General features: G+C 43.7%; 2 protein-coding genes across 4 annotated transcripts; one reads left to right on the top strand and one right to left on the bottom strand.

The window, feature by feature from the left end:
• Positions 1–381: 381 nt before the first annotated feature.
• TERF2IP (TERF2 interacting protein) lies at positions 382–7,817 on the bottom strand. 2 transcript variants are annotated; one of them, XM_069087701.1, is made up of 3 exons: positions 6,658–7,817; positions 4,690–4,814; positions 382–3,085 (listed from the first exon to the last, which is right to left on the bottom strand). In XM_069087701.1, the coding sequence occupies exons 1-3, from the start codon at positions 7,280–7,282 to the stop codon at positions 2,630–2,632; spliced, it is 1,206 nt and encodes a 401-aa protein (XP_068943802.1). In that variant the 5' UTR covers positions 7,283–7,817; the 3' UTR covers positions 382–2,629. The 2 variants fall into 2 exon arrangements, with proteins under 2 accessions (XP_068943802.1, XP_068943801.1); XM_069087700.1 differs by having other exon boundaries at positions 6,655–7,816.
• Positions 7,816–25,313, top strand: LOC138160871 (lysine--tRNA ligase-like). Of its 2 annotated transcripts, none has more exons than XM_069087698.1 (15): positions 7,816–7,909; positions 10,691–10,870; positions 12,835–12,958; positions 15,745–15,910; positions 16,766–16,859; positions 17,252–17,438; positions 17,600–17,725; positions 18,224–18,343; positions 20,489–20,651; positions 20,757–20,930; positions 21,122–21,207; positions 21,464–21,549; positions 24,114–24,240; positions 24,384–24,527; positions 24,963–25,313. In XM_069087698.1, exons 2-15 carry the CDS (start codon positions 10,725–10,727, stop codon positions 25,065–25,067), a joined length of 1,848 nt encoding a protein of 615 aa, XP_068943799.1. In that variant the 5' UTR covers positions 7,816–7,909; positions 10,691–10,724; the 3' UTR covers positions 25,068–25,313. The 2 variants fall into 2 exon arrangements, with proteins under 2 accessions (XP_068943799.1, XP_068943800.1); XM_069087699.1 differs by having other exon boundaries at positions 7,861–7,995.
• Positions 25,314–26,757: the final 1,444 nt, after the last annotated feature.

Genomic DNA, 26,757 nt, shown 5'->3' with positions numbered 1-26,757 from the left:
ATTAAAAAGAAAACCTTTAGGATAAGGTTTTTATACTTGCATGAATTAAAATCAACAAAATGAATAAAGTATGTGAATATGAGAATTAGGTATAAAGTTTATTTCAAGTAAAGGAAGGGAAAGTCAAAGCATGAAATTAAAATTCTGTATGTGATTTTTAAGTCCCAAGTGGTCTTTGGCATAAATCTATTAGTAATCAATAACAAGGGAAACTCAGTTAAGGTCCTGAGTTCTTTTCCAGTTGAGACTGTGTCTTCTGGTTAGCGGGATAGATGGAAAGTAGGAATGAGCAGGGCAGGAAGACAGTCAAGTGCCATAAACATGTTGTCAGCACAAGATATTAACAAGAATCATGGTCCCTACAGAGAAAAGCAAAAGGGATGAGAATTGTTAAATAAATTTTTATTTCTCTTTTGTTTTTCTATCACATTTCTAAATTTACACAGGGATCCCTTATAACAGAGAAGAAAAAAAACAGAACAGCAAACTAATCAATATAACAAAAAGTCTGACATTATGTACAGTGTTCCACATCCATAGTCCCCCATCTCTGCAAAAAAGGGTGGGAGGAAGATAACTTCTTTTACCTTTTCGGTTTTTTTAGGCCAAGTTTGGTTGTTATAACTTTGACGTGAGGTCAGTTCCAATGGTTTTAGAGATCTTTCAGGTTACATTACTGTGGTCATTGTGTACACTAATCTCTTACTTCTGCTTTTTTCTCTTTGTATCAGTCTTACCATATTCCTCTGTATTCATTTCTTACAATACAGTAATATTTCATTGTTTATGAAGTATGACTTATTTCATCATTCCTCTGGTGAAGGGCATCTGTTTCTTGATCTTTGCTACTGCAAAAACTGCTGCTATACATCTGGGCATAGCCGGCATCTTTTATCTTTTTCTCCATGAGCTACTTGGGAGTGACTGTCCTTTGCCATTCTTTGTTTCCAGAGTTTAGCACAAGGCCTGGCACACAGTAGGCACTTAATCAATACTACTTAACTGGACTTGCAGCATATATCTAGCAATGCAATCTATGGGTAAAAGAGTATGGATGCTTTAGCTATTTTCTTCATATCACACTAAAAATGGTTGGATGAAGTCAAGAGGTGGGCTACTTACAAAGAAGTCAGGGAATCAAATTTCATTGCTGGTTTTTTTGGTGATTAGCAATATGCATGAGTTTAGTTAAATCTTTATCAAGGGTTCTTAAGGTGGGGTCCATGGACTGATTTTAGAGATCTGTGAACTTGGATGGGAAAAAAAATTACATCCTATTTTCATTAACCTCTAACTGAAATTTAGCATTTCCTTCAACTATTTAAAAACATCATTCTGCAATATGGTTCAAAGGTTTCACCAGACTTCCAAAAGAGTTCACACAACAAAAAAGGTAAAAAATCCCTGGTTTCTATCACTTCGTTGAACCCAGTAAAAACCAAGCAGTTTTAAAAGACCCTATAACTGGCTTTGAACATTATCAATTTTCACAGGCTCAACAAATTTACATTGCTTTTTGCCAAAGGACAGTGTGGTACAGTGGAAGGAACACTGCCTTTCGCATTAAAGAACCTGAATTCAAATCCCACCTGACATTTATTAAACCTATATGGCCTTACTTCTTAATCTCCCTTAGGCCTCAGTTTCCTCATCTGCAAACTGAGAGCATTGAAACAAATGGCCTCTGAGACCCAAAATCCCCTTGGGTTTCTCAAGTCCTACATCTAAAAAAGATAGAAGGAATCACATGGTGGAGGAGTTGGTTTTTTCCTCCCCTATTACTTTTTTTTACAGGACATATCACCACATAATGGAAAATGTACCAGACTTGGGAGTCAGGAAGACCTGGATTCAGATCTTTTCTCAGACATTTAATAGGTGTGGGAGTTAAGGTAAATCACCTCACCTCTGTACCGTGGTGTCTACTATAAAATGGACTGGAATGAATAGACTCTAAGGGCCCTTCCAGTTCTAAATCTATGATCCTATGAATCTATGACTAGGCAGAACACATTCTAACTGTTTAGAGGTTCTCTATTGTTAACTTTGTAATGCAAAACATAAAATTTATATTCTATCCCACCAGTGAAATAGCTCTCGTCTAATGCCTAAGGAGCAAAGATTATAGATTATAATTAACTGGATTCTCTGACTTAAGACTTTATACTAATAAATATTTCAAGCAATTCCTGGAAACAATTCCAGAATGATACAGCAGGAAGAGAGTGGGACATGGGAGCCAAGTGGCTAAAATACCACCTCCAATATCTAATTCTGAGTATCAGGTGAGTGGGTGGGTGAGACATTTAGCTTGATCTTCAATTTCATCTATGATCATAACAACAATTATAGTCCCCATCTCACATGACTGATGTAAGGATCAGTCAGAGAGAATGGATGAAAAGCCTTTTTTGGACCTTGAACCATGACTATCAGCTGCTATCCTATTTTCCAAATTAGTCTGTTTTAAATTTTCTAACAGGGTCACATTTGTTAACAAGTGCTAGCTAACACTGCAGTTCCAGTATTAGCTAGTAATCAAGCATCAGTCTTTTCCACTCCCCCATCTTTGACAACTGCCCATGCTAACAAACCCTAGAGTCTGGCCTTTTTCCCCTGACATCTTGCCCTAATTCCTTCTGAATTCAATCCTTCTCGCTACATTCTTAGCACCAAATTTTTTTATCAATCTACTTCTGGTATTCTCATCATCTTTCTGCAAATCCACATCATCCTGTCGGGTCCAGATTGGATATCCATCGGATCGCTGGCCTATCTGCAGGAAGGAACAAGTGGCTTCCAGTTCCCCACTGTTTTTCAAGAAAGCTTGTGTGACTGTTGCCAGATCCACACTAAACTCCTCCATTAAATGTTTGATGACTTTGATGGCAGCTTCCACCTCAGGTGAAAGAGAAGGGCTGGAACTACTTTCCTCTGCTTCAGGCTGTGTTTCCAATGCAACAGAGTCTTCAACAACCTCACTCTCCTTTGGAGCCTCTTTCAAACTGGAATTATTTTTTCCAGGATTGGTCAGTTCTCCATTTTTAATCTCAGTTAATTCAATGTCAGGAGTTTGATCATGAACCTAGAAGTAATGAAATTAGAAAACCAAGGTAGTTCAGATTATCTAAAACAACCAAAGCAGAAAGGTAATTAGCACCCCCAAGCAGTAGTTACAGGATTTTATGACTGAAAGGAATGTTAAAGATGACCTGGTACAGTTCTCCGATTTTACAGATGAAGAAAAAGGCCCATAGTAGCAAAGTGACTTGTACTGGTCACTAGTTATCAACAAAATCTGCAAAAAAAACCAATTCTCCTAATTCCAGTTCAATATTGTGAACCACATTGCCACTTCTATTTAAAGTCTGATAGAACTAAGAATTGAGGGCATTCCTGTCTACTCTACATGGTGGAAAGAATCAATATAAACCACATTCTCAGAGGAGTCTGAAGAGCTTTTATAGTAAAAATATAGACTAAAGTCAAATGCAGATCACTGACTGGCATGAAACAGCTAGTTCCCATAGACTAAGATATTTATAATGTTTTTCTTGTTATGTATCAAAAACAGACTAATGCAGATCATTTTAATGACTAATTTCAGTGTGGAATAGTGGAAGATGAGGCAGACCTGGGTTCAAGTCCCACCTTTGGCACATGCCAGCTGTGTGGTCCAGGCACTTCAACAAATATCTAAGTGCTCAAGGCAGCACTCTAGAAAGTGATAATCTATGTAGGTAGAGATCCCTATGCCAATGAAACCTCAGGTCCAATCCCCATCCCTGTCCCTGATCTGCTTCACTTTCCAGTTCTTACATCTTTGCACAATTCCATTCAATCTGGAATGTCAGTACATGTTGGAAATTGTACTGAACATGGTAGAGAACATAGAGACACAAAGCTATACTTGATAAAAAGACAAAAAGTTGACATTTTCTTCCCTATTGTTTAAAGCTAAGCTTACATTCCTGAGGACCATTAAAGTTGCTTTTCTAAAAACATAAACCCCAAACTTTGATAGACTAGACTCTTCTCAGCAATTCAAGGTTATAAGTCAACCCCAAAAGTCTCATGATGGAGTAAGATGTCTACATCCAGAGAAAGAACTGAGTTTGAATCCAGACTGAAGCAAACTACCTTCTCTTTTGCTTTTTCCTGTTTGGTTTTGTTTCCTCTTTCCCACTGTTCATTCCATCTGACACAATCCTTCTTTATAACCTGACTGATGTGTAACGTGAAAGTATTTGCAGATACTATAATTGACTGTATGCCACCATGGGAGGGAGAGGGAAAGAAAATTTGAAACTCAAGGAATTGTGGAAACAAATCTTGTAAACTAAAAGTAAACAATTTAATAAAGACCAAAAAATAAAACAAAAACCAAAAAACCATAAACCCCAATTTAAATGAGTAAAAGTGAGTTTGGGACCAGTGCCCAAAGAAAATGTATTTTATGAATGAATGAACCGAACCTACTGTATTGTTCTCCCTCCTTAACTGGAGCAGCTCCATTTTCTAGTGCTAATAGACCCTCTTCCCAGGACTTTTTTGGGGACTACTTACCTTCAACTATGCTCTGAACCACTCATGCACCTGTGTCTACACCTCTGGTTTGTGCTGAGTGGCAGATCAGAGGAGATGAGTGGGAGGTGGAAAAAGGTATTTAAGAGAACACTCTGTACAAACCTCACTGTTCTCAATCTCCTGGTTTTCGGGGCACAAAACACGATCCTCTGTTGTTTCACTGTCCTGCACTCGCTCCTCTACATGATCTTCCTGAGGCAGATCAGGGGCTTTTTTCTTCTGAGGTTCTATAAAAGACAAAAAAAAGCAAAGCACACCCAAAAAAGTGAACATCCGTTATTAGCTGTTTTTGCCCAAAGTGAGAATACATTTTCCTCCCCATGTGCTTTGATCCAAGGATGGATCCTAGAGATACATCTTTTGTTTCAACTGATACCTCAGGAAGCAAAGACATGTAACAGTAAGAACCTCTACTCTCACTCCCCCCCAAAAAAATTGCCTACAATGACACCAGAATTCCTGGACTCTGAATATAAAACAAACACATTCTTCTATTTAAGTAAAAGACTAGAAATAAATTTTCTAAATGTCAATTTTCTCAAATAAACTAATCATTTTAAAAGCTTATCATTTTATTTTAAAATCAAGGTTTTTCCAAGAACAAGGAACCCCAAAGCCTTCCTTAAACTATTGAGAAATGTAGGCATACTGGAAATTCTTGTTTTTAAAAAATGTAAAATCCTTGTAGTTATTGGTAAAGTGCTATGCTATCATCACCAAGCATTTAGGATCCAAATATTCTCGTTAATGAGGTTAGAAACCAGAGATATGTGTATGTTCCTCTACTCTGACCTCCCAAGAGCTTGATGCCTCCTTTTGGGCATAGTGACTATCTAAGCAGCCTTTTAGGGCTTAAAGATACAAGTTCCCCCTTAGGAGGTTCGCCACAGGCTTTCTGTGAAAAGAGGAGGAAAGAGAAGATAAGAAAAGATTGGTCTGGCGACCTTTTACTAGGGGAATTTAACTTTGAGGCCCTAGTGCTGGTTCCTGCCTGCCTGGGGTGATGAGTTAAAACAGTGCAATCTTCTAGCTGCATTGAGCCCTGCCATTGAAAAAGCCCTCATGTGATCCTCAGAAGCTCCCAAGTGAGCAAACCAGGCTCGCTTATCAATGCCCTTCTGAGGAAGAGCAGCACACTCACAGCACCATGCCCATCCCAAGCCAGGGCTCTTTCTGCTGTGGCTCATGTCATTTTCAGCCTCCACTCTGACCTCCTGCTCCTCATTCTCATTCTTTTCCCTGCAGTGTTCCTTTCACAGCCTGCCCCCTAGTGGAGCCAGAAGGGAGTAGCAAGGCTAACATCTGGAGGGTGGGGTCAAAAGGACAGCTGTCCACCATTCCACCAACTCCACCAGTGAGCTAATGGCTTGTAAATGGCTAAGCCCCAGATTCTGAGGCACTAAACAAAATCAACAAACACAACCAGGTTGAGTTGTTCAAATGCTAAAAAAATACTTGGAACTGACTCCGCTCTTGCCCTCACATCAGTGGCTTCCTTTGGGTAGTGATTGCCTAAGAAGCCCCTTCAGTGCTTCAAGTCAAATGTGAGTCTTAGGGGGTCAAGGGTAAGATTAAATGCTAAAAGGCAGAGCTTAGGTAGGTTGGGCTGGTTTTCTGGCTTGCCTCAGGTCACAACGGGAGTACAAGTGGCAGCGCGTACACAGCCAATCCTCCTTTCAACTACATTTTGCCCTGTCTATTCGGAGTCCTATTTATTTGTGTATAAGTCTATCTCACTCCAATTACCCCCTTTGCACCCTGAGTACTACATAACACTACCTCATACAAGCGCTCTGTACACACTGATTACTTAAGGAATGCTTGCTCAGTTTGGTCTTGGGGAGGGACATCTGAATGAGTGCAAAGGCACATAAGTGGCTTGGGAAAACTCGGCTTCCATACAAAGACCAAAAAATTTTCCCAGATGCCAACAACGAACAAAAAGAATCTTAAGGTATCCAAAACACAGCTCCTTGGGGGGTGGAGACGAGATTAGGAAGAGCCTCCTTCCGTGTCTCTATCTCTTAGTGTTTCAGGGTGACACCGTCCAATAAAAGTGGTCATTACCACCTTCCGCTGGTTCCGTTTCTTCTCCGGGCCCTGTTTCTTCGGCTTTTCTCTTGAGCTTCTGGGAGGGGCTGGCGGGCTCCTCCCCCTCCAAATACCTCTGCTCCAGCCCCTTCAGGTGCTTCAGATAGCGGTCCTTCATGGATTGCCAGGGATGCTGCGTGACCGCTGCCTTCTCCAGGGCCTTCCACAGGCTGGTGCCCGACAGGGCACTGGGGGAGCGCGCGTTGTCCTTCACGTAGCGGATGATGGCCAGGTCTTCGGCCTCAGTGTAGGGGTCCTCGGGCTCCCTCGAGGCCTCCGGGCTCTCGGGCTCTCTGCGGCCCAGGCGGTAGTCCTCCAGGTCCAGCCTCTCGTTGCGCTCCACGCAATCGGTGATGTACTGCGTGGAGATGAAGTCTCCTGAAGCCTCGGCCTGCACCTCCCCAGGCTGGGCCAGCAGCACGGCCTCGGGCTCCTGCACCCGGCACACGGTGCCTCCACCGTGCAGGATCAGGGAGGACAGCCGCCGCTTAGCGGGCGTTGGCCGCACATAGAATGAGATCGAACTGCCATCCTCACGGACGAACAGCGTCCGAGAGTGAGTCGGGTCACCAGGGTCCTTGCCCATCTCTAGGCCTTCGGCCATGACCCGCTGGTTCTTCGGAGAGGAGGTGGGGATGCTGGCACGAGCACGTGTGATTCGCTCCAGGCCTAGCCCACCACTGGAGCCCTTGATGCTCCTACGTTCACCCTCTGACCCCACCAGCACCAAGGCCTCACGCTCTTTGAGGGAGATCAAGGGGCTCCTCAGTTCCCCAGCCCCAGCTGCACATGTGCTCCCCCAGCTCCTTAACCCTCCTTCTAAAGCAGCAGCCTATGTGCGTGTGCTCACTCTCGGACACGAGAAAGCAGCTCCACTCCGAGACTCATTCCAACCAGGCCCACCCCTAGCCCGAGAGCAAATAGCTTGGGCGCGTGCCTCGTCCTGTCAGGACGGGCAGAAAAGGTAAATTGAGTCACCGAGCGGGATGGGGTCCACCTGACACGCCGAGCGACCGACTCCCTTGGCGTAGTCCAGTTGGCCTCAAAAGAGACGGGAGTCAACCGTGCGCTACAGCCAGATAGGACGGAGCTAATGGACGCGGCCTGGAAACCTCTACCGGAAGTGGCAGGCTTGATGGGAGAGACCCGGAAGTGGCCCCCTGACACCATTTCCCCCCCCCCCCTCCCTTCTTCCTTTCCTGTCGGGCTCCCGGAGAAGGAAGATGATGGTGTAAGTTGCGGCGGTAACTGAAGATTGCAAAGGAACGAAACTGAGAACGAATTTAGGGAGCAAGCGCTGCTGACGGAGATGTTGGGGTCCGTAAGGTCCATAGGGACTGGGACTTGGATCCGCCCGGGCTAGGGGCTCGTCCCGCCCGCATTGACGTGGTTCTCAGCAGGCGCCTTTGGCCTCCAGAAACTACAAATCCCATGATGCACCAGCCTCGGCTAGCTGCTGGCTGGAATTAGTTCTAGGGATTCCGCTGTAGGAGGGGAATCTTTCCTACAACCTGGTCTCTATCTGTGTTCATTAGTTCTGTGGTGGGAGGGGAGGAAACTTGGGAAAAGTGAGATACTCTCTTTTATTATTGAGCTCTGACGATTTAAAAGGTTTAGAGGAGACCCAATTTAGACTGAGTAGGGGTTTGGGTCTTCAAAGATGGGATCATTGCTCCCTCGAGGATACAGGCAAGATTTCGCTTAAAATAAATCTTGAGGTTATTCACGGTAGATTTTTGACAGCTGGTTAAATTCCATTTTTCTCAAAATAACCCTCAGAAAAGAACACTGATTGAGCTTAGAGCCTCTAGTCACAGGCTAGATTTATGCTGGCCTCCTCAGCTCACTAATATTGACATTTCTGAGCTGTAAAGACAGTCTCTCTTTCACGTATCAGTAACTACTTTAATTTTTCTTTTCCTTGAGTGTTAATGTGATGAATAGGTGTCAGATGGAGAGAAGGTACTTTTTACTCTCCAAACAAATGTCCAAGCTTAGGCATGCCCGTTAAGTTTGTTTGCAATACCTTGGCTGGCTATTCTTTGCTAAATTAGAAAAGTTTTGTATGAATTGGGGGCTATAGAATTTTTAATATATCCTATAGCCTTTAATCACCAAACAGATTGGGTAACCTAGTGTTGAGGTAGGGGCAGTAATTGCCTATTAGAAAGTAATAAGGACTTGCAGTCAGCAGAGAGTTGGTTTTATTCTGCATCTAGAGGCAACAAGAAATATTAAATTAACTTGATCTTATTGTAATGCTTATTATATGCACTTGCAAAATAAAACAACCCCTGCTACCTTGAAGTTTAAAAAAAAATGTGTAATTTGTGCACATCCAACTGAAAATAAGGATGTTGAGAAATTCCATGGGTAACTTAAGATCTTGGAAATTACTCCTTTATTTCAAGAAAAGATAGTCCTAGGGTGAACAGACATTGCATATGTACAATGAACTAGGTCTAGAATTGAATAGGAGGAAGACAGTGGGCTGGGTTACCTTTGGGGAATTGTGCAGTACTTTTAATAAACTTGTTCTTTATAAACTTATTCTTGATTATATCAAGATCAAAGAAATAAAAACCATTACTCATATTCAAGAAAAATGAGAAAGGAAAATTCTAAACTTTTCTGATAAAGCTTTAATCTATAGGCCTTTGGGGCACTCTTATTACTCTGAATCTTTACAAAACCAGTAGGGACATGGCCTAGAGCCCCAACTTAGTGGAACTGAGCCGGTTATATGCGATGCCTTATGATTACATTTGGGGCTCTTCAGGGTGTAAGTTAAGGTTACAAATAATTTTGGTTTGCGGCTGAAGAGATATTAGGGTGAGGTTGAGGTTATGGTAGAAGTTGAACTTGGAAAAACCTAATTTCTTTCTTGAATTCATTCATATTACCTAATAATGGCTTCTGATATTCATGTTTTATATTCATCTAATGGCATAATTTAGTATTTAACTTTTAGATATGGTCAAATGCCTTGGGCAAGAGGAATGCATCACAATAGTCTGATTATAGTATATGTCCGTTTGTAAAGTGCATGAGATGTCATCTCAAAATGTCAGAGTAAAACAGATGCTGACTTTGAGGTCAGAAAACATGGGGTTGAGTTTCAGTTCATCTCATCAAACTCAGCCCTTTAGCTGAATGTCTTAAACCAGTTGCTTCACCTCCTTCACCACCTGAGTTCAGTTTACTTGTATGTAAAATGAGGTATTTTAACTAGATCTGACTTTGATTTGTTCTCATATGCTTGCACAATCTCAGAAACTCCAGACTGAGTATTAGTATGTGGTGGCAATTGTCGATCACAATTTGTCTCTTCGAAGAGAAACTTAACAGATTACAACATAGTTTTCATCTATTTCTCAAACCTCTCTGAACTCCCTTATTATATAACATTCAACAAGCACCAGCTGTATGTTAGGTATTGTCCAGAATGTCCAAAAGATTCCTGCTCATTTGCCTCATGGGCAAACCTAGACCCTGAGCTTTGTTGCTTTTCTCTATGAGAGTTTCCTTTTCCATATAAATCATATTAATCTAGACCATTCTTAGTTTTCTAAAATGTTCTTTTCCTCCTTTTTCCTGGCAGAGAAGTTGGTAGATTTCTAAGACTTGGTTTTAGCTTTGGCTGTGATCCATGGAGCAAAATTCATAGCGAAGTTTTCATTCTCCTTTCTCCCAGAGATCTCAGATCAGGAGAGAACATGGCATTAATGAGGCTTCATGAACTACTATCATATCCCAAGTGGGTTTTCCCCCCAGTATGCTGGAGGAAGACAGTTTCTAAAATTTTCTTCAATTTGTTATTGAACTATATAACTTTATTGAAACGACCACAAGTGGGTAAGTCTAGGACTGGAAACTCCTCTGTCAGTTACAGAATCATTGTAGTATGAGGGGCAGCAAAGGTCTCCTCGGACCAGAAAGGGCCTTTTTGTTTATGATCTGGTTTATGTTCCAGGTGCCCATTCTGATCCACCATGTCTGTGTTTCCCTTTAGGTGGCGGTAACCATTAGTCCTGGGGTGTTCTGCCATGCTGAAGCAAGCTGTGGTTAAGCTGATTCGGGGGCCTTTGCACCAAGCCTGTTGGACCAAGTGGGGGCGGAGGGAACTTCGGCTGGATCATCCTGTGCCTGTCACACCACTTCACAAGGACAATGCCCTTTCTGATAAAAGGAGGTTAGTGTGGCTGTCACGTTCTGCATTATCATATGAGCAAAACTGGTCTTCCTTTCTGATTCAGGGAGATCTAAGATGTCTGTAGACCCATTGCCATAGATAAAAGGAGTCTTGTTAGCAACACAAGGAGCTATTTCTTATCCACTGCTTAAGGATTTAAACTTCCCTTTCCTCCTAGGACCGACCCAAATTAGCTGGTTGGGAATACAGAAGGTTTTCTTTTGGGGATGGCCCTGAGATAATTATTGCTTGCAATGATTGTGGCTTTTTCTTTCCTGAGGAGCTACTTATTCTCATGCTTAGACATTATGTTTCTGATCCTTTTGCCAAACCATTAGGGAAGTCTTTAGGAGTATCTTTATTTGGTTTTAAAGAGAAATATCTAGAAAAAAATTTTAATTTTCTTCATAACCTGTGGAAAAGTGGTCAATCCATAAATTGCAGTTATCTGAAATGGAGTATCATAGAACTCCATGACTGGTTTTGAGAAAATTGTTAATGTGGTATAGCTAATAACTAATGGAAAGAAACATGGACTTGGAATTGATAGGATATAGGTCCTGGAAACCTTCCCCACTCCCTCTCCCCACCAAATTCCTCTGAACTTCCACTTAGCCCTGGATTTTAGCTGAGGCTTATTTCAGTATAATCTTTTTAACTGCCCTTTCATTGTGGCCCCACCCCAATCTCTAATTCTCTGTTACCTCTAACCTATACCAGCCCTTTTTTGTTACCTCTGATCTCCAGGCCATTTCCCACCCTTAATTCTGTCTAGATTACTTCTCTGTTCCCAGACTACTTGGCCACTCTAGATTACATCCACATCTTCCCACAGTCTTCTGTATAAAATCTCCATCTTGCCTCCACTAAAGTGCTCAGATTCAATCTGTCTCGCTTGTCATTACAAGCATCACAAATGGTCAGATCCTTGAGTCTAATAGCGCAGATTCTTAAAATCTTGCCCACACCAACTAGTGTTTTAATAAACCTTGTCTCTGACTGAAAGAAGGCTTGGGCCGAATTCATTCGAGGCAGAACCCGTGTTGTTTGCCCTCAGATCTGGGGGTTCCTAGTACCCCTCACCCTCAACAGAATCAGAACACTCAGAAAACCTGAAATCAGTGACTTTCTTTGCCATATATTTTATTAGTGATATAACCTCAGGCAAGTCACTTGAGTTCTTGGCCTATCTGTAAGATGAAGGAATAATACTAGACTATTTCTAATATTACTTCTAGCTTTAACATTCTGTGATTCAGTGAATCAGGCTCCTTCACTTGAAAGGATGCTTCACACACCTAAATAAACGTCCTCTGGTAGATCAGGTCAGTGTGATATGATGCATATGGATTCAATCACTGGGCCCTGAAGTTTTAACAATCCAAGCCTGAATTAATGTGTTTTTGCTATAGTTAAAGGTCCTCTAAATGAGGACCGCATTCTCTGTGATTCTGAAAGGAAGAGGAATTCTACCCTTTATTCCCCCGCAGACAGTATGGAACTTAGAGTAATACCCTGTTTAGAAATTGTCTAGTTTTCTTGTACAACCAGTTTCTCTTAGTGGATAGAACTTCCTTTCTTGGAATATGGAGGTAAAGGACCTACAGAGGCAATCTTAGCTTGAAAGTATTTGAGGACTGATCAGTAGAAAAATTTAAAAAAATGTTTTTGGACCTCAAACTCAGCCCTGGAGTCTCCTTTATCTTGCCTTCTTGGTAGATTTTGGCTAGGTACTAAGAACTAAGTAGTTTCTTGTCTTTTCCAAACCTTTTTTTTAACCCCCTGCTTGTTTGGTCTATGCTCTCTGTGGTTACCTGACTGAATTGTTAAGTGATGTCTTTTCTGATGTAAAACTACCAGACTGCCTTGGGAAGCAGATGTATAACAGGGAGGTAAGGGAGATACTCAGTACTTGCTTCTCCCAGGCAGCTGCCAGAATGAATTTTGTTATCACCTTTACATAGTGAGCTGAAGAGACATTTGAAGGATGAGAAGGGGCTCAGTGAGAAGCAGCTGAGTCAAGCCCCTGCCACCAATCACTCTGTTGACAATGGAGTACCCACTGATGAGGAGAGCCTGGATCCACATGTGAGTTTCCCATACCCTAGCTCACTGGTATTAGAGCCAGCCACCTCTCAGACTTCACTCAGCCATACAAGTCAGGGTAGAAGATAGAATACCATTCCCTTAATCTGTTCTGAGAATTCCTAAGGGAGAGTGGCTCAGAGAAATAAGCAAGGTAAGAATTTTTTTGACTTGCCACTGGTCCCTTGAGATATTTTTAAGCCTGTTGATTGACTAAATGAATGAATGAACATTTATTAAGCACTAAATGCCAAACACTGTGCTAAAATAAAATGTGAACAATGTTACAATGTTGAATCATTTATTGCAAAGAAGGGGTCACTTGTTCTGTGTGTGTGTTTGTGTGTGTGTGTGTGTGTGTGTGTGTGTGTGTGTGTGTATCCTGTAGAAATTAACCAACAAATGATGTTCTAGAATATTTTTTTTTTTTACTTTTTGGAGGGCAGTTGGGGTTAAGCAACTTGCCCAAGGTCACACGGCTTGTGTGTATGTGTGTGTTAAGTGTCTGAGGCCAGACTTGAACCTGGTTCCTCTTGATTCCAGGGCTAGTGCTCTATTCATTGTGGCTACTAGCCACCCCTGTTCCAGAATATTTTTGTTTATTCACACAAACTAAGCATCATGTGAATAAACTTAGCTCTGTTCCCCTCTAAAATGATGAGTTTTCTCCAGTGTAGCCAGTTTTTTTCTTGTCCTGTAGTTGAGAAACAAAGGTCTAAAAAAAAAAACCAAGACACATAAACTTTTCAGAGTGGGAGCCAGTGATTTGTGAATCTTTTTACATGTTTGGTCAAAGATTTCAAGACCAGAAAATGAAAGTGATTGACAGTATACATACTGTCAGAGAATAGAAGGTTAAAATGGGAAAGGCAAAAACTGAAGCACAGGGTAAGGTTATGTGTGTTTTAGAATTGAAACAGCAACCCTCTAATCTGAAAGGATGCTGAAAGTAATCTCTTGGAGAAGAAAGTTGAGAATTGCCGATCTTAATAATATATTCTTTGGAACAATTTGGAAATATGCCCAAAGGGCTATAAAAGTGCAGCTGTGCACCAATCCAACAATACCACTGTGATGTCTGTATCCCAAAGAGATTAAAAAAAAAAGAGAAAAGGACGTATTTGTACAAAATATTTATACAAGGTCTTTTTGTAGTGGATAAGAATTGGAAATTGATGGGATACACTATCAGTTGGGGAATGACTGAGCAAGTTGTGCTATGATGATTATGATAGAGTATTATTGTGCTATAAGAAAAGACAAGCAGGATGATTTCAGAAAAATCTGGGGAGACATATATGAACTGATGCAAAGTGAAGTGAGCAGAGCCAGAAGAACTTTGTACACGGTAACAGCAATATTGTATGATGAAGAACTATGAATGACTTAGCTGTTCTCAGCAATACAGTAATCCAAGAAAATCCCAAAGGACTCAGAATGAAGCATGCTGTCCACCTCCAGAGAAAGAACTGATATTGTCTGAATCTTTTCCTTCCTTCCTTCCTTTCTTCCTTCCATTCTTTTTTTCTTTCTTTTTTCCTTCCTTCCTTCCTTCCTTCCTTCCTTCCTTCCTTCCTTCCTTCTTGTCTTCTTGTTCAAAATTACTAACACAGAGATGTTTTACATGATTGCACATGTATAACCTGTATTGGATTGCTTACTGTTTCAGGAAGGGGAGGAAAGAATAGAATTTGGAACCCAAAACTTAAAAAGAAATATGTTTACAAATTGTTTTAACCTGTAATTGGGGGAAAAATAAAATGCTATTTAAAAAATATATACTCTTTGATGGACCCATGAATAAGCCTCAGGGCAGTGGATGATAGAGAAGAAAGAGCCCATGAGAACCTGCTAGAACAGAAGTGATTTGAGGGCACAGGCTACCTGACTTTGGGACTTGATATCCCCAAAGCTTAGGTAGTGCTTGTGGATTGATTACTTCCAATAGGAACTTGATTGAATAAATTTAACTCTGAGCTGGGTTTCCTTTAGTAGGGACAATTTTTGTTCTTAGTTCAGGCCTTCATCACCTTTCACCTGGATTGTTGTGATGACTCGACTGGTCTTCCCATTTCTTGTCTCTTCTTGAGCCAATCCATCATCCTGTCTGCCATATTATTCCTAAAATAGCCAGTCAACAAGCACTTATTATGCGCTGGTCCCTGGGGATAAAGATTCAAAAGTAAAACAGTCTCTGTATTCAAGGAGCCCTCTGTCTGCTGGGAAGCTATAACATGTTCACAGAGGAGTAGATCATGATTAAATGTGAAATATTTATCCACTGTACAGGGGCTCAGAGCAGTAATGCTAAGGGAATCAGGGGAAGGTCTTTGAAGGATGTGACTTTTTAGCTGAGATTTCAGGGGGAGCTTGGGGTTGCATGAGGCAGAGAGGAGAGGGGACAGAACATGGTCTCTGCAAAGGTGTGGAGGCTGGAGGTAGAAGGCCTTAAGTGGTCCAGGCTGGCTGGAATGTCAGGTGGGGGGGGGGGGGTGCTGTACACAGCTGCCTGGAAAGACAGGTGGGGCCTGACTGTGAGAGGCTTCTGGTGCCAATGGAGCAATTTGTGTTTTCTCCTAACAGCCATATGCATGTTACCCCCTTTGTTCAGATATCTTTGGGGGGTCTCCTGCCTCTAGAATAAAATACAAAATTCTCAGTCTGCATTTAAAGCCCTTTGAACCCTGGCTCCTACAGACCTTTCCAGTCTGATGCCATGTCATCCATCTTCATATTCTGTTACCTAGAAATAACATTTCATCTTCTACCTTGGATATGTTTTATCACAGCAATATTATAAGATCCGCAGCCAGGTGATCCAGCAGCTGAAGATCAATGGAGACAATCCCTACCCACACAAGTTCCATGTGGACACCTCACTCACTCACTTCATCCAGCAGTATAATCATTTACAACCAGGCGACCACCTGATTGATGTCACCTTGAGAGTGGCGGGTAGGTAATCCTCTCCTATCAGGTCCCAGTATATACACTGAACTTCCATTATGGAGGCAGCTGGTCACAGAGTGCACAGACTGCTGGGCCTAGAGTCAGGAAGACAAGTTCAAATCCAGCCCCAGACACTTTCTAGCAGTCTGATCCTAGGCAAGTCCTCTGCTTGTCTCAAATGTAATATGAGGATAACAGTAGTACCCACATCGATATCAAATGAGGTAATATTTGTAAAAAGCACTTAGCACAGGGCCTGGCATATAATAGGCTCTATATTAAGGTTTATTTCCTCCTTCCATTATAAAGAGTGCTGCGACCCAGTATAATGGACACAGTAGAGAATGTCCCTCCCTTAGAGAGTCCCTTACAGTCTAAAGGCTAATTTGGAAAAAGGAAGAAATCTGCTGGGAATATGCCTCCCCTTCCTCTTCATAGGGGGAGGTAAGGTATCCTAAGGTACCAAGTGATGGTAAGAGGGGAAGTGAAAAAGTCTGAGAGGGAGATCTCTGGATCCAGGAAAAGGAGCGTTGTCTGCAGCACACTGGTGCTTACCTTGTTTGAGGAATTGCATTCATCAGTTAGTGGTTAGTCTACACCCTTAATTAAGACCAGGGCATCTCCTTCACAGCTTTAGATTTATGAGAAGTGGGACTTATCAGTTGGTGTGGCCTCTGACTGAGGTCATTGCTTCTAGGTCAGGGCAGCTGATGTTCTGAGCATGAAGGAGAATGTTTCTCTGGGACCTCAGAAGGGGAAAATGTTCCTCTCTGTGCCTTGCTTTGCAGAGGCAGGGAAGCTGTTGGCATTAAGGTCACAGGGAAGGCTGTAGTGAGATAGCAGGGCTTTTGCTGCTTTCAGGTCGTATCCATGCAAAACGGTCTGCGGGGAAAAAGCTCATCTTTTATGATATTCGAGGAGAGGGAGTCAAGCTGCAAGTCAAGGCCACGTCCAGGTATGGCAGGCTGCCAGCCCAGCACGTGGTAGGTTTGGAGGTGATCTTGGTCTCATTTGCCCAACCCTCTTTTCTAAAACTATGGCAAGATAGAGTTTAGTGGGGTTGAGGAGAGGTGTGTGGAGCTCCGGTCATTTAATTAACTAGAATTTGCTGGATGCATGGATGGAGATATCAGTAAACAGTAGAGGGAAAAATCCTACCCTCGGTTGGTTTGTAATTATAATGGCTAGCATTTCTATAGCATTTTAAGTTTTATAAAGTGCTTTGCAAAGGTGCTGCAAGGGGCAGCCTTATATTTGTTTAGGATTTTAGTGATGGACCAGAGTGAGAAGATGGGTCATCTTGAACTTGGGCTACTGTGTCCTGAATTGAATGTCCCTTCCCCTCAGGAATTATAAGTCAGAAGAAGAATTTTTTCATATAAATAACAAACTTCGACGGGGAGACATTATTGGGGTTCAGGGAAATCCAGGGAAGACCAAGAAGGGAGAGCTGAGCATCATTCCCCATGAGATTACTCTCCTGTCACCGTGTCTTCATATGTTACCACACCTTCATTTTGGTCTCAAAGACAAGGTGAGCTCCCGGTGCCTCCTCCCTCTGAATCCAGCCCTTTTTAGGGCTTATTTGTTCCTTTACCACCTCTTGGTGTTCACAGTCTTAGGCCTTTGGTCTCCCATCTGCATTTAATGTTTCAGGATACGATGGCTGCTAACTACTGTGTTTGTTTCTTAAAGGAGACACGTTACCGCCAGCGATACCTAGACTTGATCCTGAATGACTTTGTGAGACAGAAGTTCATGACCCGCTCCAAGATAATCACCTACATAAGGAGCTTCCTAGATGAGTTGGGCTTCCTGGAGGTGAGCAAGGAGTCTTTGTGGTGTTTATTAAGATGTTCCTGATGTGTACTTTCCCTGCTGTTCCCTGCTCCTTCCTGAGGATTGCTGTATGTCAGTAACCTCTAATTCCAGCTGGAGGGAGTCCTTTCTCTGCCAGTGTCCTTGTTCCCCCATGTTTCCTCAATTCCCCAAGTACTAGGACGGGATGGAGGTGGCTTTCTCTGACTTTCCAGAGTAGCATTCACACAGGGAGCAGGGATGCTGGCTTGAGGAGGTGACTGGTGGACATGCTAAAAGGGCCTGGCCTGACTTTCTCATGGATTAGGTAGTCCTAGGCGGTAAGATAGGTGGCATTTTTAGCTCTTTAGTAGGAAGAACCAAAATTTTATGAGAAACACTTTTATGTAGTCCCTGATGTTTATTTCCTTACTCAGGAAACGATAAGCTTAGAATGAATAGCAGATGTCACATGCTTGTTCTCTCCTTTGTACCGTGGTCAAGTTTCTCTTTCTCTTTTAGATTGAAACTCCTATGATGAACTTCATCCCAGGGGGAGCTGTTGCCAAGCCCTTTGTCACCTACCACAATGAGCTGGACATGAACTTGTTTATGAGAATTGCCCCAGAGCTCTATCACAAGGTCAGAAAACCACAGCCCCTTTTCCTTGGTGACAGGGCCAGCAAGTCATGGGCAGGTCGGTGCAAAAATCCGCTTGACCAGAGTGGACTAGAGCCTTGCACGTAGCTCCCAGGGCTGCATTGCCATCACTTCTGTCTTCTAAGCTTAATCTCCTTTTTTTTTTTTTTTTTGCTTTTTTTTGAGGGCAGTTGGGGTTAAGTGACTTGCCCAAAGTCACACGGCTAGTGAGTGTGTCAAGTGTCTGAGGCTGGATTTTAACTCGGGTCCTCCTGACTCCAAGGCTGGTGCTCTGTTCACTGCACCACCTAACTGCCCCTCCTGAGCTTCATCTCAAATCACTAACAGCCTCATGGGGCATTTAGAATCTTTCACCATCTGGCCCCAGCGCCTATTTCCAGGCTCGTTACACATGATTCCTTCTCCCATTCTTTCAGTTCTACATCAGCTGCCTGACCTAGTGTTTCCTGTCCAGCACATTCCATCTCTTGCCTTTTCATAGGCCCAGAATCCCCTCTTCCTCCTCCCCCCCCCCTCCCCCTCCCCCTCCTTCTCCTTCCCCCCCACCTCCATCCCTTAAGCTCCTGTTGCTTCCCCCTCCACCCCAATTTCTTGGTATATATTTTGCATTTAAATGTATTTATGGTGTTTTTCCTGACAGAATATAAGTCTCTTGACGACAGAGACAGTTTCTGTCTTGGCGTCCTCAGCACCTAGCACTGTACCTGCTGCATAGGAGGCATTTGGTCAATTCTTGTTGTTTCGTTGATTGAATAGACAATGAGAGAGAAGACAAGAGGGTGATATTTGGAGGAAGGAGGAGGAAATGTATCTCCTCTTAGGGTTTTCCTTAAGACCTGTTGTGGCATCTTTTTCCTGACAGCTCAGTTCCTTCTCCTGTCCTGTCTTCATGGGACACCATGTATGGGACTGGTGGGACTAGTATACACATTTACTGCTGTATCTTTTTCTGTATGTTAGAGCTTATTTTAGGATTTTTGTGTGGATTTGTATGTACCTGTGTATTTAATTGTCTTAGGAAATATCTTCAAACCACCATGTGTTTTTAGGGAGAACGATGGTCCACATCAGTCAGTAAGTACTGATGGTGGCCATGGAACACTAGGTATTTATAAACTATAATCCTGGTCTTATCCTGAGCTTGTGCAAGGATTTTTAATAATTATTGAAAGTCGGTTTTATTTTAACTTCCATTGAAAACAAGATTTCAAATATTTAAAGAAAATAAGAAAACTCAGTATAAAGAAAACAACAAGTGATTGTAAACCTAGCCATAAACTTTTGTGAATCGTCCACTGTTTTTTAAAGATGTCTGTTGACTTCAACACAGTACTAATAAAACTGTGCTACTTCTGCTCCCTCTTGTGAATTTCTCTCTCCCCTTTTCGCTGTTATTGTCCATCTGTACATAATATCTGTATGAAATGTTTGGTTCTCTTTCTTCACTGTGCATCTTTTCACATAAACCTTGCTATTTTAAAAAAAGGCATTCATCATTTTATATGGTGCAGCAGCAGAGCAGTATTCCGTGCCATTCATACATGGAGAGGTGATGGGGACCCAGACTAGTGTGATTAGGCAGAAGTAGGTAGATATATAAGACTTGGTAACTGATGAGATGTGAGGAGTAAGGGAGAGGGAGGAGTCAGGTCTTTCACAAAAAAATAGGGCACATCATTTTCATTTTGCTTTGTTTTTCATATTTCTTGCTCTCACAGATAGCAAAATATTTTTGTACATATAGGTCCTGTTATTAACTTCCTGGGGGTATGATTCCAGTAGTGGGACAGCTGGATGAGTAGGCATAAATATTTTTGTAATTCAATTGTATTGTTTTATATTACCTTTCCAAAAGGTTGACCAAATCAGTTCTACCAAAATTGTATAAGCATGCATGGTTTTTCCCGATAACTGCACAAGCATCGTGTCTTATTTTTGCCAACTTGAGGGATATAAGGTAGTCACTCAGAGTTGTTTTAATTTACATTTTTAAAATAATCATGTACTTTGAACACCTTTTCACATGGTCATTGATCATTTGTTTCTCCTATAGAAAATTCCCTGGCAGAATTTTTAGAGGGCCACTTACCAAAGCTTGCTTTGATCATGGCTGGTTTCTCTGCCTAGATGCTGGTAGTTGGTGGCATTGACCGGGTTTATGAAATTGGACGCCAGTTCAGGAATGAAGGAATTGATTTGACTCACAATCCTGAATTCACAACCTGTGAGTTCTACATGGCATATGCAGACTACCATGATCTCATGGACATCACCGAGAAGATGATTTCAGGTACCCTCTCCACCATGCCTTTGACATGTGCTTTCTGTACCACATGGGGGAAGGGCTGTGTGGGATGTTGGCAGATCCTCTTTAAGGAGCAGGTTTCTCTCTCAGGAATGGTGAAGAACATTACAGGAAGTCACAAGGTCACCTATCACCCAGATGGCCCAGAGGGAGAGGCCTACCATATTGACTTCACACCACCTTTCCGCAGAATCAGCATGGTAGAAGAGCTTGAGAAAGCTCTGGGCACAAAGCTTCCCGAGACCAGCCTTTTTGAAACAGAAGGTAAAGATGATTCTCCAGTTTATATTTCTCCTTGACCTTAGCCATTGGATCAGAAACAGTCGTTGCTAATAACTCAATTTTACGTAATGCTTGAAGGTTTACAAATCCCTGTAGCTCTGCCCTAGTCCTTTACACAGTTCCTCTCCAGGGACTTGGGAGCTCCCCCCTAATTTTGTGTGTTTGGATAACAGAAACTCGTAAGATTCTTGATGACATCTGTGTGGAGAGAGGTGTGGAGTGTCCCCCTCCCCGAACTACAGCAAGGCTGCTTGACAAGGTAAGTGATCGTGACCTTGGGGTCCTGGTCCCTCTCATCCAGGGATGGATGGCTCCTTCTGCTCCCTGTGAAGATAGTAGCCCACAGTGAGGAGAGTCCAGCTGAGACATCTGCAGAAGAGTCAAGCTAAATAGACAGGAGAAACATGAGCCAGATGTGGAGTGTATTGTGGCCTTCCTTTGGGTGGGGACGTAGGATCGGGCCTAGGGAAGCATTGCTGAGACTTGTTCTCTCCACTGTGTCCTTTATCATTCAGCTTGTAGGTGAGTTCCTGGAAGTGACCTGCGTCAACCCCACCTTCCTCTGCGACCACCCACAGATAATGAGCCCCCTGGCCAAATGGTAAGATACAGCATGGCTCTCCGGGAGAGGAGTAGATCCTTAACAAATTCAGGTCAACAAACATTTACTATAAGTGCTTGCAATGTACCAGGCCCTGTGCTGGGGACAGGCGTCACAGAGACAAAAAGCAAAAAGCCCCTGTCTTTCAGGAGCTTAACTATGAGGAGAATGTGGGAGGCACAGGGAAGGATTACTCCACCCAGGTGCTGTGCTAAGTGCTTTCAAAATGTCATCTCACCTGACCCTCACAACAACCCTGTGCGGTACCAAGAGTGCACAGATGTGTAAATATAAAGGAATTTCATCAAGACAAGAGTGCAGATAACGGGGGGGGGGGGCCAGTGGAAGCCTCGCATCAGAGGCAGCACACAAGCTCTGAAGGACACGGGGCGCTCGCTCCATGGTGGAGTTACAGACAGGGCAGCCTCAGAGAAAGCTGAGGAGAGGGAGGACATTGTAGGCATGTGAATAGTCATGGGGACTGTTTGAAACCGACACTATGTGAAGGAAAGTCAGAGGAAATAAGACAGGAAAGGCATGTAGGAGCCAGATTTTGGAATACTTTAAATGCCTACGGGAGGATTTTGTGTTTTGCCCTAGAGGCAACAGGAAGCCATTTAAGATTTTTAGTGGGAGACATGTGACATGATCAGCTCTGTGCCTAAGGACCATGAATTTGGCAGCCTGTATGGAAGATGGACGGAAAAAACAAGAACAGAAGAAGGTAGTGGCAGCCACGCTGGGCTGGAAGTTCTGTGTGTCAAGCAGCATCCTTCCCTCTCCCTGTACTTGGTCTTCTCCCAGAAGGGCAGCCTCACTCACCTGCCTCCCATATGGAGCTGCCCAAGGGCCCTTCGGATGCTAGGGCTCACCCATTTACCTATCTTCTTGACCAAACTGTAGACCTTGGTGGGTGACACAGACACAGATCTGTTCTTCTGCTGGAGCTTGAGTGGAAATGACCGTTATCAGGGGAGATAACTGGAGAAAGGGCCAGCTGCCCCTGTCAACTGCCAAACAACTTCCACACAGCAGGCAGGGAAGCCAGCCAAAACAGTGCAGCCTCCTGAGGGAGAGATAAGAAGCAACCTGGGCCACACAAGTCAAACTGCCACCACCACTACCTTGACCCTCCTATCTTCTCCACCCTGATGGAGACTGCCCAGGACCCAAAGGGCTTTGGGCATAGCAATGCTTCTGGCTCACAGCCCTTAGCCATCATCCTGGGAGGCATCTGGGGAGAGGTACCCTGGTAGCTGCTCCTGCAGGTGCCAGAGACCCTGAGAGAAAGTCCTTGGCACTGGGCATCAGCATACTGCTGCTTCACTGTAAGCACCATGGGACCCTTAACTTGGGATTTGATTATGAAAGGAAAAAAGAGGTATTGGGTGATAGGGTCGAAAGGAGGATTTTGAATGACAGAGAAAACCTGGGGAGGAGGTAGGAGGCAGGGAAGGAACCAAAGAATAAGGAGAGATTGAAGATGAGAAGAGAGAATGATGGAGGAACAAGTTCTTGGGGAGTTAGAAAGGGGTAGAATCCCTGATCAGGAAGAATGCCTGCCTCTTTATTAGAAACTGAAGCAAAGAAAAGGCCTGCTGAGACGGGGCTAGCAGGAGGCAGTCTAAGAGGCCTCCAGGGAGAAGAGGTTTGGAATGGCCAGCTGTGTAGAGTATGATAGTCATTCAGATAGGAAGAAAAAAAGATTGTCATAAAACAGTGGGGACCCAGCTGGGATTAGATAACCTAAGTTTATATAAAGTGCAGCCTCACCCACCTGCCTCCCATATGGAGCTGCCCAAGGTGCACTTTATATAAAGTATAGTGAGGAAGCAACCCCCAGCATCCAGCGCAAGCACACACACACACACACACACACTCTCTCTCTCTCTCTCTCTCTCTCTCTCTCTCTCACAGTGCCTTAGATGCATTGAGGCTCAGGGTCTGAAATAACTTGGGAGTCCCACCCAGAACAGGCTGCCTATTGCTCCCAAGGGCAGGAGCAAAGGTTCTTAACCTAGGGACCGTGAACTTGTTTTTAAAATATTCTGATAACGATATCAGTATAACTGATTTACTTTCCAATCTTAGCATTGCACTTTTTGCATTTAAAAACATGATACAGAGAGAGAGAGAGAGAGAGAGAGTGCGCCGTTGTCTTCCCCAGACTGCTGCAGGTGTCCATGCCAGCTCCTTTGCTGTCCTCAGTGCTTAGAGGCTGAGGCCTGAAACACGTCGCGTCTCTGCATTCTTTGTTGTGGGTTTTCTGCAGGGTTTGGCGCCACGTCCCTCTGTGCATTTATACGGCTCCGCATCAGCCGAAGCCGAGCAGTTATGCCAGTTGCTGAATTACGGGGGGACTTGGAACGTCAGTCCCCCTATCTGTATCAGACCCTTTCATGAGGCAGTGGAAAGAGACCATTGATTGTGACTGTGGCCAAGTCACTTCTGTGGTCTCATTTTCCTTATTTGTGAAATGAGAGGACTGAAATAGGTCCAGGCGCCTGGCCAACAAGAAGTCTCATTTCTAAGCCCGGCACTGTCCTGTGGTTTCCGTTGTCCAGGCATCGCTCCAAGAACGGCCTTACCGAGCGCTTTGAGCTCTTTGTGATGAAGAAGGAAATATGCAACGCCTACACCGAGCTGAACGACCCTGTGCGGCAGCGGCAGCTTTTTGAAGAGCAGGCCAAGGTAGGGGATGAATGAGCGTGAGCAGCAGAACGTGCTTGGTTAACTCCACAGGATCTAGGCCCTGACACATTTCAGATTGCCTGCTTCCCCTTGTAACTCCGTTAGAAACCAAACAAAACCCACCCTTTTTTTCTCTCATCTAGGCCAAAGCTGCAGGTGATGATGAGGCCATGATTATGGATGATGGTTTCTGCACTGCCCTAGAGTATGGGCTCCCACCAACAGCTGGCTGGGGGATGGGCATTGACAGACTCACTATGCTTCTTACAGATTCCAATAACATTAAGGTAAATAGCCAGCTCTCCCCATATCATGCTAGAGACCGTATGTTCTGAAAAGGCACGTTTTCTGTGGGGAGTTTTCCTCCTAACTTGAAGTTTAAGAAATCTAAATTCTCTATTCTACTTCCCTAGTATAAAGAAGCAGAATTAATACAAAGGAAAAAGTCTGTCCTTTCCATCTATTTTGTGAACATTTCTGATCTGGGATAGTGCTAACTTCCCAGGATAGGGGTGGGGTGGCCTCCAGGCCGTAGGCTCCCCACCCCGATCTAGAGTTAACAGTTAGAGGCAAAAGGACGCTGGGTTATTTCTGTTCTCTGGGCACCTCCCCGGGTAGCCCTTTAGCTCCGGATACTGTTCAGGAAGAGAGAAGGTGGGCTAGTGGCAGCAGAAGAGCTCACACACAGCTTCCTAAGCACTATACGTATTTCTCCCCTCTAGGAGGTTCTTCTCTTTCCTGCCATGAAACCAGACAACAAGAAGGAGAATTCAGCAAACACTGGTATAACAGAAGGCCCTCAATTGTCACCTCCAGCTAAAGTGTAGCCCGCGTGACTTAACTGTCTTTTCTGACCTTGGAAAGAAAATTCAGGGCCAGAGGGAACCGCAGACAGTCCACTGTGCCAGGTGCTAGGGGCCACAAGGACAGGACTGAAGCTGACCCTGTCCTCAAGGAGAAGCTCCAGCGTCCCTCTCTGCACTTTGTGATGGTGCTGAAATGAGGAGGCACCCCTCAGAAGGGCTTCCTGCATCTCAGTCCCCAATAAAACCTATCAGGCTTTCGCTGCTCTACTTCCTTTCCCCCTAACCTTGCAATGTCTCTGTTCCAGCCAAATCAGTGCTTTAATAGGCACAGCTGCTTTTTCAGACTTGTGCTGGACCCAGTGCTGGCAGTGAGCAGAAAGGGGTCCTTTGTATATAAAGAGCCACGATTGAGAGTGAAATGCTGCCTTTTCAAGATTCAAGAAAGCAGAGAACATCTGACAGGAGGTGTGGCATGGTAGAGAAATGATGGTATTTGGAGCGTGGCTGTGGATGCCCAATCTGCTTCTTACAATGGGGCAGCCACAGGTAAGTAACTCCAATCTCTGGACCTCGCAGTCCTGGGATGAGAAGTGGCAGGATTGTCCTTATGCATCCATTCCAATTCTGTCCAGTTCATTTCAACAAGAAGTTCTCGAGTGACTGTTTCATGCTCTGTGTTAGGTGCTGGGGTGGTGAAGAGGCTCATAAGTTCTCTGGGATGCAGGATGTTAGTCCCAGAAGAAAAACGTGCCTTCTGGAAAAGCTGAGATTTGAAATAGTCGGTGAAGTGGCTTAATGGGTAGATCACTGATCTCAGAATCAGAAAGACCCTAGCTTGAATCTTGCCTTTGACCCTCACTAGCTGTGGGACCCCAGGCAAGTCACCTGTCCTCTCTGATTCTTAATTTCAACCTGCATAAATGGGGATGGTAATAGCATCTATCTCACAGAGTTGTAAGGATCAGACATGATAATATAGTTAAAGTGCTTTGCTAACTTTAAAATACCAAATACACATTAGCTGTTATTTGTAGGAAGAAGGATATGGCCTTAAATCCAAAAATGAATTCTTCCTTTGTATAAAAGAAAAGATTTATATGAAGACACTTGTGTTTTCTAGAGTGAAGGATGGTTCCCTAAATATACATGATAGCAGATATAACCTAGATAGAGAAGAAAGCTGTGGTTTGGGAATGAAGACTATAGCACTAGATGTATGGGAATCAAAGGAAAAAGACAATCAGGTATCCTTACAAGAGGAGAACACCTCCCCCCCCCCCCAAGGAAATGTGTTTAAGATTTAAAAAAAAAAAACACGAAGTAGGGGAGACCAGATTATGCAGCCTGGGAACCGAGGCAGTCGTCAGCAGTCATGATGAGGAAGCACCTCAGTCCCAAACCCTGTCTGTGAAAGGGCACTAGAAAACTGCTCTGCTGGTGCTCTCCAGGGCACTAGGGCTGGGCTGCTGTTCTTGTCTGTAAGGCCAGACCGGCTGTCATCAACAAGTGTAACTTACCTCTTGGGACAAAGGCTGCCCCAGCGGGAGCCAGAGGCTGGGGAGGCTGCTGAGCTCCAAGGTTCTCTGCTTGAAGCTCTGACTCTTCAGTAAGTCCACCCAAGGCTTCTTGGCCCAGAATTTCTGGACATCTCGGCCAGGGCATTAGTAGACTAGTGGGCCCTTCACTCCGCTTCCAGGTCTGACCACCACTG

The sequence above is a fragment of the Petaurus breviceps genome, unplaced genomic scaffold, assembly GCF_028583685.1.
Source record: "Petaurus breviceps papuanus isolate PSGF00001 unplaced genomic scaffold, PetGlider_PUasm1.0 182, whole genome shotgun sequence".
Classification (NCBI taxonomy): domain Eukaryota; kingdom Metazoa; phylum Chordata; class Mammalia; order Diprotodontia; family Petauridae; genus Petaurus; species Petaurus breviceps.
This window is presented reverse-complemented; position numbering and strand designations above follow the sequence as displayed.